The sequence below is a fragment of the Bidens hawaiensis genome, unplaced genomic scaffold (genome assembly GCF_021521415.1).
Source record: "Bidens hawaiensis isolate Kalapana, Puna unplaced genomic scaffold, B.hawaiensis_p1.1 tig00066544_1, whole genome shotgun sequence".
Classification (NCBI taxonomy): domain Eukaryota; kingdom Viridiplantae; phylum Streptophyta; class Magnoliopsida; order Asterales; family Asteraceae; genus Bidens; species Bidens hawaiensis.
This window is the reverse complement of record NW_027501839.1, coordinates 1-14,629: the sequence shown is the minus strand read 5'-3', so window position 1 is coordinate 14,629 and position 14,629 is coordinate 1. Positions and strand designations below refer to the sequence as shown.

The window sequence follows — 14,629 nt, the reverse complement described above, 5'->3', positions numbered from 1 at the left end:
TAAAACACTAAAACAAATACTTCAAGGAATAATTATATTAACTAGTATACATGGCTGCTCTCCAGAATTCTTCACTTCAGCTTATATTATTATTATTAATATTATATTATTATTATTATTATTATTATTATTATTATTATTATTATTATCACCCTGATGCAAACAAAACAACACAAAAACTAAGATTAAAAATATTATAATATAACAATTGTTTAATATAACTCATAATTCATAAGACATAACAAAAATCATACCAACCAGATTAATCACATGACTCCAGCAAATGATGCAATGAACTGAAGTGTTCTCAAGTTATCATGAGCTTTCACTTTTGATCCCAAATCACAGAGGAGATTAAGAGTATTCGACCGGAACTTATACCGCATAACCATTCCGTTTCTTTCAATCACGAGAAACGACTCCTCTTCGTTTTCGCCCACCACGATACACTTAACATCAGCACAAACCCGTCGGTGCGGCCTATTGGTTTTGGGGAACATCCAAAGAATATCATTAAGCTTCACAGTGTACTTCACTGACCAATCCAAATAATGACAGTCCAAGAACTCACTAGTCATCGTGTAAATATTCAATTCGTTGGTGCATTCAACTCGAGCGAGAAGTAAACGACCACGAGACTCGAACAACTTGGGATCAGAATGTGCTTTCCCCACAGGAGTTGCTGTGCTTTTTAACGTTAGAACCTCTACGTCTAACTTAAGAACCATGCTGTGTAATTCGTTCACTTTCATTAGCCAGTAAATCGAGTCGTTTAAATATATCAATCCATCCTGAACGCGAACTCGAAACATGTTGATCCAAAACCTTAGTTCATCATGAACCTTCCAAGCGCGTGTTTCTGAAGAATAAGTTCGTGCTTGCGAGAAGCAATCGTTATTACCACGATATACAGCTCCAACGATCACGACTTTGTAATGCGGTGATTTGGTAGGATCGAAAGCTAATACACGAGCGGAAGCCGTGAACTCTCCCTCTGCTGATTCATTAAATTCCGGAAGCTTATAAAGCAAATTCATTGATGGATTAAAGACATGTAACTCGTGTTGTCCGAAGCACAACAGAACCAGACCGTTACAGGAATGCAAAAGCTGGATATACGCTCCAAGAAATCCGAATTGAAGGCGTTGAAACTCGGATACCTATAGGGCTCGGGTGAACGTTAAACCAAATTAACTGAAAACCGAAGCATAAACCCACCGTTAAGTTTTTGATTTTTTGAATAACCGATTTTTGGTTTGGTTTTAGTTAACCATTTTTTATAACTGAAAATAACCAAACCGATTATCAATACTTTTATCCTAACAATATTCTTCTAGTGATATTATGTTTCAATACCTTAAAATAATATATTTGTCTAACTTTCTTTAATCATTACATTATATTTCATTCCATTAATAACATATATTAATTCATTTCGAATGACATTGACTTTAAAGTATATTATTATGTTTATGGTTTTGAATTTGGATTTTAATAAAATTCTTAACAAAGGTAAAAAAAATTAGTCCGTGTCAAAAGTTTGTGTTTAGCGATTAATTAACCAAACCGATTAGGACCTAAACGCTAATAACCAATTAACTGAAACCAAACAGTTATTGTTTTTTAATAACCAAAGTGTTCAGTTATGGTTTCTAGTTTCGGTTATTGCCATTAACTGAACCAAACCGAATCGTGCACACCCCTACCTGTATGCGGGAATTCGGGTATCCAACGGGACAAAGTCATATCCAGTAAAGTTTTCAAATTGTCGCTGGAGGAGGATACCGGAAGGGGGATCCGTGTTACGGGTTTCGCTCCGGCGAAGTGCGAAATTAGCGTCTGTGATCAAAGAGAACCAGCGTTTGGATACGGATTTCTGTTAAAATGTCGTTGCTTGACTCCACTGCAACTGCTGATGGTGGTGGTTCCGGTGAACCTCCGGCCACCGGTTCAGTTGGACCGGTGGGTGGTGAAATAAGCTTCCGGTTCTTGAACATGCTGACTGTAGAAACCCTAACACATAGAGAAGGAATTCAGAGGTTTGTGATTTGAGAATTTGGGGAGTGGAAAAAATCTAAAAACCAATCCGAAACCGAAGAGATTAAAATAACTTAACCGAAATAAAAATCGACGGTTTGATTTATGTTCATCGAGCCGGGGGTCTCACCGGAAGCAGCCTCTCTATCCCTATGGGGTAGAGGTAAGGCTGTCTACATCTTACCCTCCTCAGACCCTAACATAGCTTTGCTATTGGTGGGATATACTGAGTACGATGATGATGATGATGATGATGATGATGATGATGATGTTCATGTAGAATCAAACTTACTGCCGGTTTTTTGATTTTTCATCTAATAAAATCGAAAAACCGAATCAAATTTATAGACTTTTATTTCAGATCATTTATAACAATTTAATAATAAATGTCTAACTCATATTTTAACTCGAACTTACGAGTAGGTTTTTGGTTTTCCATATAATAAAAACAGAAAAACTGAACCAATTTATATACTTTTATTTCAAGTAATTTATAATAATTTAATAATAAACATCTAAGTAATATATTTTCATCCAAATGTACAATAATCGGTTTTACCATTCAAAATGGGTCGCGACGCAGCTTGTTGCCCGCATATCCACCGTTTTGTTGTAATTGGATCATTTTGTTTAGTGTATGAAGTAATTCATTATCTAAAGTTCTAAACCTAAATTTTCAAGCTTAAATGATAAAACCGGAAAAAAAACTGAAGTTTTGGTTTTTGGTTAGGTTTTAACTCAGAACCGACCCAAACCGAACCGTACCCACAGTGAAAATATTGAATTTTGTTTGTATTGAGAGTTTAGGGTATACGAATATCCTTTATATAGATGAATAGATAAATGTATGTAAAATTATCCCGGTAGAATGTAAGATGTAAATACTTCCGGTGGTAGTCTGTTGGGAGCCTTTTGTACGAGACAAACACTCTAAGAACTAGACAAGGGACAAGAATGTTTTGGAACAATATTTTGCTTCATTTCTCAAAAACAACTTACAAGAATTAAATATGCCATGGAGATGAACACACGATGTCCATGATCCTTATTTCTTGGAGACATGCATCCACCATGTTGTACTACACGCTGTTGTCTTGCATAATTAGTCCTTCGGGTTTGATAATCTTATTAGCAGCCCTTTAACTTCTTATGTGAGCACTTGAACTCCCCAACTTTAGTTTTGTACTTCTAAAAGTTAGCAAAAACTGTTAAAAGTTAAATGTTTTTTAATGGTGTTTGGAACTACACTCAATACCCGATTAAGCCTTCCTGAGGGCTGAGAAAGGATATCAATTGCACATACTTAGTTTAACGCTCCAGATTAGACTCACCCAGTGAAATGTTAAACTGTAAAAATTATTAAACTCATGTGAAAAGATTTAAATTAATTTTTACGTAATTGGTTACAAAAAAAGTCTTAGGTGTTAGGGTCAAAAACGCTTGGTGTCAACCACTTTGGATTATACATAAAACACTAAACAAATTTCTAAAGAATTTTTAGACGTCTTAAAAACATACTAAACAATAATTGAGTTAACTAGATTTCATTGAACTAAAAAAATAATCTAATTATAATAGAGAGGCAGATAAGAGGGCAACAAGTTGCGTCGTCACCCCTTTTAAGTTTTTGTAAGTTGGGTATGAGTTACACCATCAAACTAAAAACAAATATTTAGATTTAACAGTGTTAAAAATTATTTAACACTAGCATGTTGAAAGTTAATTTTAAAACAGGTGATAGAAAATGAAAAGGATTAAGCGTTAAGATTGATTTTAGTTTTAGTATGAGTTTTATTTTAATATTCTTTGTTTTGTTATCGTATTTTGAATGGTAGTAAATCGAGTTAAATAAGGTAACATGGTTTCCGACCTAGTATAGATTTTTTTTGTTTTCTAAGTTAAGTTATAGTATTAATGGATGTGTTAGGTGTTATCGTAAGTGTGTCAAAGGTTAAAGTAAATCAGAGAAAGAGACGATCTTAGTTGAAATCAAAATTTTGTTTTCGTGTTCTTGGAAAGGAAACAAAGCAAAGGTCACTAGAGGATTTATTGTTGAGCAAAAACATTTACAAAACATGGAAGCTAGTATCATTTTGAAGGATAGTGTGCAATTCCATATACAAATGTTTCATCATTTATGACTCATAATAGCCTTTTTTGTACAATAACTCCCAGAATCATTAAAACCGGAGAAACAAGAAAGATCACATATGGTAACGCTTGAATAACTGCATCTTCGTCTTCGCCTTCAACTTCATTTGAAGACACGTTATTCTTCTTTTCAACGAACGCATCAAAGAAGTTTTGGTACCCTGTTTTGCGTTTTGAACCACCCAAACTTGTCACCTTCATCATCTCCATTGCCTGAAATTGACAAGTTTGACTTTAGACGGTCAAACTTAGCTTATAATAATATAACTTTAAAAATAAAAATCTTTGAAGAATTCGATCACCTGGAAGCTGAACACAAACTGTCGCGCTCTCTTGCTCACGCCAACGTTTGGGTGAGACTGCAACTTCTCATACATAGCACGGGCTTCAATGGATCTATCAACACATGAAACCATTGAATATCTACTTCTAACAAAAATATATGACAACAACAATTACATATTAATTGGAATATTACCTTTTCAGATAATATATTGAGAAAATTACATTTTTCGTCATTAAGTATATAGCAAATTTTAGGTTTCGTCCTTAAACTAAGGAACTACCCGAAATTGTTCTCTATGTTCAAATTTCTTTGCACATTTCATCATTTCCACTAGCAGATTTAATTTTACTTTCTTCAGTAAAAAGGGTAAAAAAGATTAAAATTTTATTTTCTCATTAAAAAGGGTGAAAAAGATTATATTTTTATTTTTTTAATTACAAAGGGCAAAAGACCAAATTGCCATCATGCGCTATGTAATGACTAAAGTTAGCATAAAAAATTAACGTTCGTTAGTGGAAAAGACGAAACGTGTAAGCAAATTTGAACATAAAGGACAATTTCTATTATTTCTTTAATTTAAGGACGCGATCTATAGTTTGCTATATAGCTCGACGAAAGTATAATCTACTCTAAAATATTTATATAAAATTAATTTGCATACTTGCCATTTGCATCATAACAAAGTAACAATAATAACAAGTCTGAACCTGTTGAGGGAGTCTTGACAGATAGACCATTGCAATGCAGCTAAACCATGAAGTTCACTCTGCATAAACAAAGAATCATAATTTTCAATCACTTTATTCAAATATATATATATATATATATATATATATATATATATATATATATATATATTATAAGAAACATTACCTGGTATACCAACTTATCCATAACTTTTTCATAAAAACCTATTGCATCCTTTAACTTTCCGGTCTCCATTAAATAATCTCCATCTTTCAAAACCTAAATATGTTAACAAAATTGCTAACAAGTTGTTATTCAATCATATTTACTAAATTCTAAACAATAAAATTAAAAGAAGTTACATGTGAAAACGGTACCATCAAGTTTCAAGCACACCTTCTCACATTCGGCTTTCAACTTCGGATCAATATTCAAACCCATCTGGCGGTTATACGCGGCAATCAGTTGTCGTGTCCGTGCCTGTTTTGCAGCCTTGGATTCTGCTGTTTCAAGCACCTCTCCGGGTCGAATAGTTTTCCCGCCACCATACTAAATTATAATTATAACAACATAATAATTTAACTTACAATAACAAGTTAACAACAATATCTTACTGTTTTGGATATGTTATTCGGTCTAGGGAAAACACCCCACGTAGATACTTTCGGCTTATAAAGTTCGGTGTCGCCTTCAGTAGTTGTGTTCGAATCCGAGGTTCTTTTATTACTAAATTTACTTGTATCACCAACAATGATTTCAACATCTGGTAAATCTCCTGACGGAAACGGATCACTTATCGGAATCAAACCAGCTGGCAATCCTCTGCCTTCCTTCTTATCGGCAAATCCTAAGCCCACAAAGTCAATTGCTGAAACTTTGGGCTCATCCTTCTTATCGATCCTCTCGAATTCATTCGGTTGATCGAACCCTATAGCACAAATTTACACGCAATAGTGAAAATTAGTTCTAAGAATAGTAGAATGCCAAAATCAGTAGTTCTTACTAGGGGTGTAAACGAGTCGAGTTCGAGCCCGAACTCGTTTTAACTTACGAGAGCTCGAGCTCCTTTTCCAAAACTCAAGCTCAAGCTCGGCTCATTTGTTATTTATTAAATAATACTTATATACATTATTAGTTATTTTTTATATATTTTGAGAAAACTTTAACGAGCCTAGGCTCGGTTCATGCTCGTGTGTAATACTTAAATGAGCCAAAGCTCAGCTCGTTTTAACTTAGGAGACCTCAAGCTCTTTTTCTATAACTCAAGCTAGGTTTGTGAGTTGTTTTCTCAAGCTCGGCTCGTTTATTATATATTAAATAACTCATATACATTTTTAGCTATATTTACATATTTTGAGAAAAACCTTAACGAGCCTAGGCTCGACTCAGGCTCGTGCGAAATACTTAAACGAGCCAGAGCTTGGCTCTACAGTGTCTAACTAATACATAGAAGTACAAAATGGATAAAACTTGAATATACACTAGGCTCGACAAGCCTAGATGATCTTCCCATATAAGGCTAGAGCTTAGGCTCAGGCTCGACAATAAACGAGCTTTAGTTGAGGCTTGAGCTCGATGGCTTAGCTCGTTTTGAGCTTTTTACTGATCTGATCTCAACTAGTTTGCGACTACAATTTCTAAGGGTGTAAACAAGCCAAGCCGAGCCTAACTAGGTTTGAGCTCGGCTTAATCTGACTTACGAGAGCTTGATCTCGGCTTTTTTCAGCTCGAGCTCAGCTAGTGAGTTGTTTTTTAAACCTCGAGCTTGGCCTTTTTATTATTTATTAATCAGTTTATACATTATATTAATTATTTTTATATATTTTGAGAAATAACTGATTTAGTCAATTGAATAAGCCGGGACGAAGCTTAACGGAGACCCAAGGGTCCCCTTTTTGCCTAGTACAGTGTATATATATATATATATATATATATATATATATAGGGTAAGGATCCTAAGAGAACCATTTAAAAATTGAGAACTTTGAGAACCATTTTGGACCACTAAAAAAACCTCTAAAAAATATTTAAAAAAATCATACGGAGTAAAACAAAAAATAAAAAAAATTTAAAAAAAGTAAAAAAACCAAAATTCTTATATTTCATTCCGGTTTCATAAAAAAACAAAAAAAAAACTTCGTATTATATACATGTGTATAATTTCATTTAATCTCTAGTTACGTAATGTACACATATATACATGATCTTAGGGTAGGGTTATTATAAAAATAAGATGTTTCTTAAGAAGCATAAGAATAAATCTTGGTCCTTAGATGTAGGTAATTAATGGTCTAGATTGAAAGTTGACCAAAATCTACATAGTGTTTTATTTTGCAAGTTGGTTTTAAAACTGCCAGGGGTAATTTCGTCCATATTGCTTTTTTAAATTACATAGTGTTTTAAATGTTCTTAAAATTTTAGGCTAAAATCATGGATTTTTCCAAAATAAAAAAAAAAAACACAATCAAATCTTTGAAAATAAAAAAGTATTGTTATGAACTAAGAAACTATGTTAATAAATAAAACTCTATTAATCTTATCTATTTATGAATCAAAATACGAAAAAGGTATCTGAACAATTATAAAATCAACTCAACGGAAACAAAAATAAAATCATAAGAGTTTTCAAATTACCCCATAAAACAAATATGTATAATTAAATGTTTTGGATAATTTACAAACAGTTTGGTGAATTCATGCGTGAGTGCTTTCCAGCACAACAAAGTTATAAAATCATTATTATCATGAGGTCTTGAAGGTAAGAGGAGGAGCATTTTTAATTTTGTACATTTCAAAATACCTCCGGCTATATCATATCATCGATCCAGATCCAAAAAAACAGGATAGTTAACTTTGATAATTATCAAAATTATAATTAACACTAAAGACTAATATGCCCTTTATAGTTTTATTTGCTTAATGCCACATGTCGAACTCTTATTGCTTCTTATTCTTCTTCAAAACACTTATTTTTATTCAAACCCTTTTCCATGATTATATACCTTAAATTGTATATATGTGTATAAAAAAACATGTATAAAATTTTAAAAATAAGCATTATACATATATGTATAATTTTGTTAAACCGATATTTTTTTTCAATTTTTTTATAAAACTCGGATGAAAAATAAAAATTTTTGGTTTTTTTACTTTTTTTTTGTTATATAATTTCTTTTCTATTTTTTTTTGTCAAAAAGAGTGTTTTTTATGGTCTAAAATGGTTCTCAAAATTCTAAATTTCAAAATTGTTCTCACATTATCCTAATCCTATATATATATATATATATACAAGTTTTTGTCCAAAAATTATTTACCCGTTTTTGTCCAAAAAATTTAAGCCCGACCCCATTTATGAAAAAAATATATATACATATTGAATCCCCTCGTTTTCATTCATGCTTCGCCGCTCGAGCTTATGTAGTACATTAAACGAGTCAAAGTTTGACTCAAGCTCGGCTTTGAAGCATAAGGTAAAACTTTTACAAAAATATATAAGGTTTGAGCTCGGGCTTGGGCTCGAGTCAGAGCTTGTTTCAAGCTTTTTTATCGATCCGATCACAACTAGCTTGTGAGTAATCTTACTACACAAATAACAAACCTTTATCTTTGTTTTCCACAACTAGTGACTTCTCTGAACCAGGGTCTGGATTTTGAGTAATATTAGGAGTTCGGTTTGTTTGGATTGACTTCTTGTAAGCTTTGGCTCTGGCTAGTGCTAGCTTAACTGGGTCTGGTTGTTGTTGTTGTTGTGAGTCAGATGATGATGAGTCTTTGACTGCTCTGATTAAGGTGATGCTGCTTCTTTTGTGGTTTGTTTCAGTGGATGGTTTGATTAATATGTTGGATGCAAATGGGTATTGGGTGATAGGAGCCATGGGTATTGGTATGTCAAGGTTATGTGGGACTCTGAGCTTTGGCTTCCATGGACATGGAAGATGCACGTATAGTTGGATTTGGGGTTCTGTTACACGTGTTAGCTTTTAAGCCTTTTAATATCGATCCATAATTTGAGGGACATGGGATTTTAAATTTTAATAATAAACGCTTTGTCTAATTTAATTTATCGCTGCTAAGCTAAAATTTAAAAATGTATCACAGTAGTCTCAAGTTTAGATTATTGGTTGTCAATGAACTCTTCATTAACAGGGTTAGATTTAGGAATGACAATTAAACCCGAACTTGATGGGAAACCTGAAATTCAATATAAATGGAACGGGTAATACTCGATTCATTAGGGATTGGGATTAGTTTTGAAATTTTTCGCGGGTTTGAGACGGGTTTGGGTTTTCTAATATACCCAACCCGATTACCCGATAACATAAACTCATTTACTCGATTATGTACCAGATATAGCTTATTATATTATACATATACTATATTCCAAATATATTATTTGTCGGACTTGTTTATGTCAATTATTTGAGACATTTTATCTTTACAGTAATCATCTTTGTAATCGATTAGTTATATTTTGTCAAAACCCGGTATAAACCTAGCGGGTTTTGAGCCGGATATACCCGACGGGTATTTTATCAAAACCCGATAAGAAACCCGAACCTGATGGAAAAACCCGAAATCCGACGGGTAATTTCCCGATTAAAACCCGACGGGTTTGGGACAGACTTTCATAACCGAGTATGGGTTTGGGAATACCTAAACCCGACCCATTGTCATCCCTAGTTAGATTGCTTTAGTTTTTTAATGACGTATATGATGACGTGACAAAAATAGTAATGTGGACTGCTTATATGGTAAACAATTGTTTTAAATTAAAATTTTCGAACAAAAATAAACGAACTGAACCAATTTTTAATTAAAAAAAGAAACAAACCAAACTACTTTTTTAATAAAAATAAATGAAAAGAACCACATTTTTTTAACAAAAATAAACGAACCAAACTATTTTTTTAATAAAAATAATTTAATTATCATTTATCACTTTTATTACTCTACCGTTACCATGACGATTATCGGGGATGACAATGAGTGAGATATTAGATCTGGCATTGTAATCTTTGTTTTATATAAGTGATTATATAACCATGTCTCGCACTCTCGTGTATTGACATGCTCTATATTAATTAGGGATGAGCTCGATGAAAGTACCGGTATTTAGGATATCAACACCAAAAATACGTACCAGGTGCGAATGTAAAGATTCAATATAATATAGGTACTGTAACGATCTCGAAACCTCAAAAAGTTAGTATCATAATGTTCCCGACGATACATGTTTCGATATCGATGCACGGCATCATTTGTTCATCCCTAATTAATATAGAGCATGAATGTAAAATCATACTCCCTCCGTCCCATTATAAGTGTTCACATTTCCTTTTTTATTTATCCCATTACAAGTGTCCACTTTCAAAATTTATTAGTAATTTTCCAAGTTTACCCTTAAACACACACAACTAACATTAATAAACAATATTGATGGACCTACTTTTGAAGGGTATTAATGTCATTTGGTAAGAAAAAAAAGTAGTAATTCAATCCACCTTAAACTTTGTGATTTTCAAACATTGATACTTATAATGAAACGGAGGGAGTAATTAATATAGAGCTTGAATATAGAAATACCAAAAAATTTAAAATTCACTGAACGTAAAAGCATTTCAATCTAGCCCCTCCTCAATTGAGGTGGGCAAAAAAACCTCATTTCGGATCTGACTCAAAACCGGATCTGGTTCAACCCGACTCATGGATACGAATCAGGTTTTGTTTTCTTTGAAAATTCAAATTCGGGATCGGACCCGACCAAATCTCCACTGGAACCGGTTCCATCTCTACCAATTCATAACCTGTCTCAACCAAAACCTTATAAAAATTCGTATTCGGGATCGGGCCCGACCAAACCTAAAACCGATTCCTCCCAAACCTTGTTTTTAACTTTTTTTTAACCATACTCGAAATCAGTCCTTAAGGCCCTTTTCATGTTTCTAAGTTGTAGCCCAATTATTATTACTATAATATTTATTATGCGCAAATTCTAGAAGTTCATCGTCATCGACGACATTCGTCTCATACTTTTGAGCTCAATTAATTAATTAATTAATTAAGCTTGTTTCACATTCTCTACTCTCATTGAAGGTTAATATTGATTTCAACTAATTAAGTTTCCGGTCACTAAACTCTAAGCCCTAATTTCAATTATTATTATTATTATTATTTTTTGTTTTTATAGTTCACGTTGAATCCAACACAGTCGACTCCTTTGTATACAGGTCAGATTTTTATTTTATTACTCTCCGATTATAATAATGTTCAGATTCAGGATATGTAGAATTATTTATTTAGATAGTAATTAGTAAGTATGTTTATGCACTTAAAATATAAATATTGATATCAGTTTGTATTTAGTTGAAGTAACCTTTGTTTATGCATTGTAAATAATCTTTAGTGGCTTATTAATTTTGTTACAAAATAATAAGTTTATCCGTTGATTCGATATACCTATTTCACGGATTGCTTGTGTTTTTGTTCATATGTTTAATTGCAACTGCTGTGATACTAAACTCATTTTTTAATACAAAACAAAAATAGTCGAATAATGAAGACTATGAATGAATGTTTAGAAAGCTCGGAAGCTGGTTACTTTGCCTTTTGCTGTTGTTACTCTTGTTATTCTTTTTTGAATGTGTCCGTTGTGTAGCCGTAAAGTTGTCGGTTATGGGTTTTAGATTGTTATTTGATTAGGTTGCTAGTGGTTTTTAGATGGACTTTTTTAAAATTTGTTACTGTATCTTCTTGTTTTTAGATTGTTATGTTTAGTGGTGCAATTGAGCCGAGCAGAGCCCGAGTTTGACTAGGCTTGAGCTCGGCTCGTTTAACTTACAAAGAGTTCGAGCTCGGCTCGTTTAACATTTTAACTTACAAAGGGCTCGAGCTTGGCTCGTTTAACATTTTAACTTACACAAGGCTCGAGCTCAGCTCGTTTCGATATCTATTTCTAAAGCTTGAGTTTGGATCGTGAGTAGTTTTTTATGCTCGAGGTCGGCTCGTTTAGGCTTGTGAGCCCACTCGAGCTCGATAAGTGAATCTCGGGCTCGTTTATTGAGCGAGCTTATTTTTAGGCTCGAGCTCATGCTCGTTTAAGCTCGGATCGATCGAGCTTTTTCACGAGCCGAACTCGAGTAGCTCACAAGCGGGTCGGCTCGTTTGCATCCCTGACTGACTCAGATCTACTTATAACTGACCCGTTACCCAACCCTGCCAGTTTCACTAAGTCTACTCATCACTGCGAAAGTCCTTGATAAAAGTAGAGAGTTGTTCTGTTTATGTCTCCGTTATGTTTGCATTTTGGTTTTGCCTGCAGCCTGCTTATGCGTTTAGATTGAGGGGTTATTTACTTGTGTTGGGTGCGTGTTTATTTAATATGTTTTTTTCTGATGTTAATGTTCAAGTTACAGAAGTCATAAACCTTTATTAAATATATATTTACTACGTGCTGTTAATTATCCAAACTGGAAACAGGGTGATCGAGCAATGGGTGAACCCGTGAAGGGAACTGTGACATCATTATCTTCAGTTTTCGCACCGGAGGACACCCAAAGAGCGTCTGTACATGTTCAAGAAGTTATATCCGAACGCCAGAAAGAGGTTCAACAGTTGCAATCGTTTCTCAATGATAACACCAGTCTTGTTAATCTCGTTAAGAAGCTTCCCGATCAACTGCACCACGATATAATGGCAAGTCTTCCACATCTTCAATTGTTTTGTCGTTTCATTTGAAGTGTTACTTTTTTCTGCTGTGACGCTTGATTGATAGCTATTAACTTATTAACACAGTTTTTAATGGATAATTATGTTCTATATAATATAACACGAGTTTCTTTGTGTTATATTTTTCAGGTTCCTTTTGGGAAGGCAGCCTTCTTTCCTGGCAGATTGATACATACCAATGAGTTAATGGTAATTTTTCTTTTTTATATGTTTGTTGTTATTATTTCAACCTTTTGTATCAGCAAGTTTAGATGATAAAATTGGGTAAATATTATTTTTGTGCCACATCTTAAAAGATTGTAGTATCAAAATAAACTGCTATAACTAATGTCCAGACCTTACGAGGCATATCCAATTTGTTTGCAGGTTCTGTTAGGAGAAGGTTATTATGCTGAAAGAACAGCTAAACAAACAGTTGAGATTTTGAAAAGAAGAGGGAAGAATCTAGAGTCACAGATTGATACAGTCAATGCATTTATAAAGGATCTCAAATTTGAGGCCTCTTTCTTTGATGAAACCGCTTCTGAGGCTGCAGTAAGTTGTCTTTTATTCTGCACTAATAGCAATTAGGTTTTAGTCATGATCTGCTCTCGTTTGAATCATTGAATGATAAATGATACTTGGAATTGCTTGAAGAATATGAACTGTTGCATGTAGTTTCCACTTATGTTGAAACATATGGTGTATCTTTATTGATCTACCGACTTATGTAGAGTATCGTTATATATCCATGAGTTAGTATCTCTGTATGTTTTGTTTTAAAAAAGACGAGACACAAGGTATTAACATCATCTGATGATGTGAACAGGAGGGTATTGTAGAAATAAGAGAAGAGTATGTTGATGATGAAGCTTTAAATGAAGATAAGGCGACAACAGCAGCAGGTTCATATCTCTTTCTATTTGAGAAAACATCTAGTTCTATAGATTTTTGAACCATATGTTGTTTAGAAATAACCAGCTGAAAGTCTTGAGTTAAATATGAATTTCAGGTGAAGATGATTTTGCTCGTATTTTATCCCGGATGGAAGAACTTGAAAAGGAAGAACTTGAAGCTGAGATTACTGACGAAGATGAAGAGAAAGAAGAAGCCGAGATCACTGACGAAGATGAAGAGAACGAAGAAGCTGAGATCACTGACGAAGATGAAGATAAAGAAGAAGCTGATATTGAATCTGAGGTTAGAATTTCAGAGGTAATGTCTCGACTTGTTAAATATTTCCGCAAATTATTATTAAATAAATAACATGTTTACTTATGACTTGCAGCTCAAAGAGTCACCAAATATTCCTGTATCCAAAGGTCAGTCTGCTGTTAACATATCTTTCATTAAATTTGAATGAACAATCGCTTGTTACATTCATTGTCAGATATAAACCGCTTATTATTATATATTGTTTATCATGGCCCAGAATCACATATTAAAGTTCCCACACCAAGTGGATCAAACGTTCCCGTGAGGCATGTAGAGCATAATAAAGTGAAGAGCATATTAAAGGTAGGGGATGAACTTTTGATCCATTTAATTAAACACGTGCCTGTTTGGATTGTGTTTATATCTCTAACCGGCCGAACCGGTGGAAATTAGCCCAAAGTCTTTCTTTATGCACACAGCCTCTTAAATCGTTCTTATTCAAAGATTTATATTATTTTTTATCAATACTGTTTTGGTAATCATAATAAACGTGTTACATCTTTTGAAGGCTTCTACCTCGACATCAAAGTCGAGCAATGATAGTAGCAA

At 33.5% G+C, this 14,629-nt stretch overlaps 3 protein-coding genes across 3 annotated transcripts; 1 reads left to right on the top strand and 2 right to left on the bottom strand.

The window, feature by feature from the left end:
• Positions 1 to 266: 266 nt before the first annotated feature.
• On the bottom strand, positions 267 to 1,037 carry LOC143604765 (F-box protein At5g07610-like). The gene has a single exon (XM_077081151.1). It carries the CDS (start codon positions 1,035 to 1,037, stop codon positions 267 to 269), a length of 771 nt encoding a protein of 256 aa, XP_076937266.1.
• A 2,989-nt stretch (positions 1,038 to 4,026) lies between these two features.
• On the bottom strand, positions 4,027 to 9,112 carry LOC143604766 (uncharacterized). The gene is made up of 7 exons (XM_077081152.1): positions 8,760 to 9,112; positions 5,776 to 6,089; positions 5,558 to 5,710; positions 5,348 to 5,440; positions 5,182 to 5,240; positions 4,491 to 4,584; positions 4,027 to 4,401 (listed from the first exon to the last, which is right to left on the bottom strand). The coding sequence occupies exons 1-7, from the start codon at positions 9,034 to 9,036 to the stop codon at positions 4,180 to 4,182; spliced, it is 1,212 nt and encodes a 403-aa protein (XP_076937267.1). The 5' UTR covers positions 9,037 to 9,112; the 3' UTR covers positions 4,027 to 4,179.
• Positions 9,113 to 11,167: 2,055 nt separating this feature from the next.
• Positions 11,168 to 14,622, top strand: LOC143604768 (uncharacterized; the record flags this gene model as incomplete). Its single annotated transcript, XM_077081154.1, has 10 exons — positions 11,168 to 11,254; positions 11,349 to 11,388; positions 12,638 to 12,853; positions 13,016 to 13,075; positions 13,253 to 13,420; positions 13,695 to 13,770; positions 13,878 to 14,080; positions 14,154 to 14,187; positions 14,298 to 14,383; positions 14,589 to 14,622. Coding segments are annotated over exons 3-10 (865 nt in total), but the record flags the coding sequence as incomplete, so codon positions are not given.
• Positions 14,623 to 14,629: the final 7 nt, after the last annotated feature.

Excerpts from the sequence above, each read along its gene's own strand:
- LOC143604765 (XM_077081151.1), bottom strand. The coding sequence starts at position 1,037 with ATGAATTTGCTTTATAAGCTTCCGGAATTTAATGAATCAGCAGAGGGA.
- LOC143604766 (XM_077081152.1), bottom strand. The coding sequence starts at position 9,036 with ATGGCTCCTATCACCCAATACCCATTTGCATCCAACATATTAATCAAA. Across the intron at positions 5,241-5,347 it reads TGGATAAGTTGGTATACCAG|AGTGAACTTCATGGTTTAGC; the intron begins GTAATGTTTCTT and ends TTGTTTATGCAG. Across the intron at positions 4,402-4,490 it reads AGTTTGTGTTCAGCTTCCAG|GCAATGGAGATGATGAAGGT; the intron begins GTGATCGAATTC and ends TGTCAATTTCAG.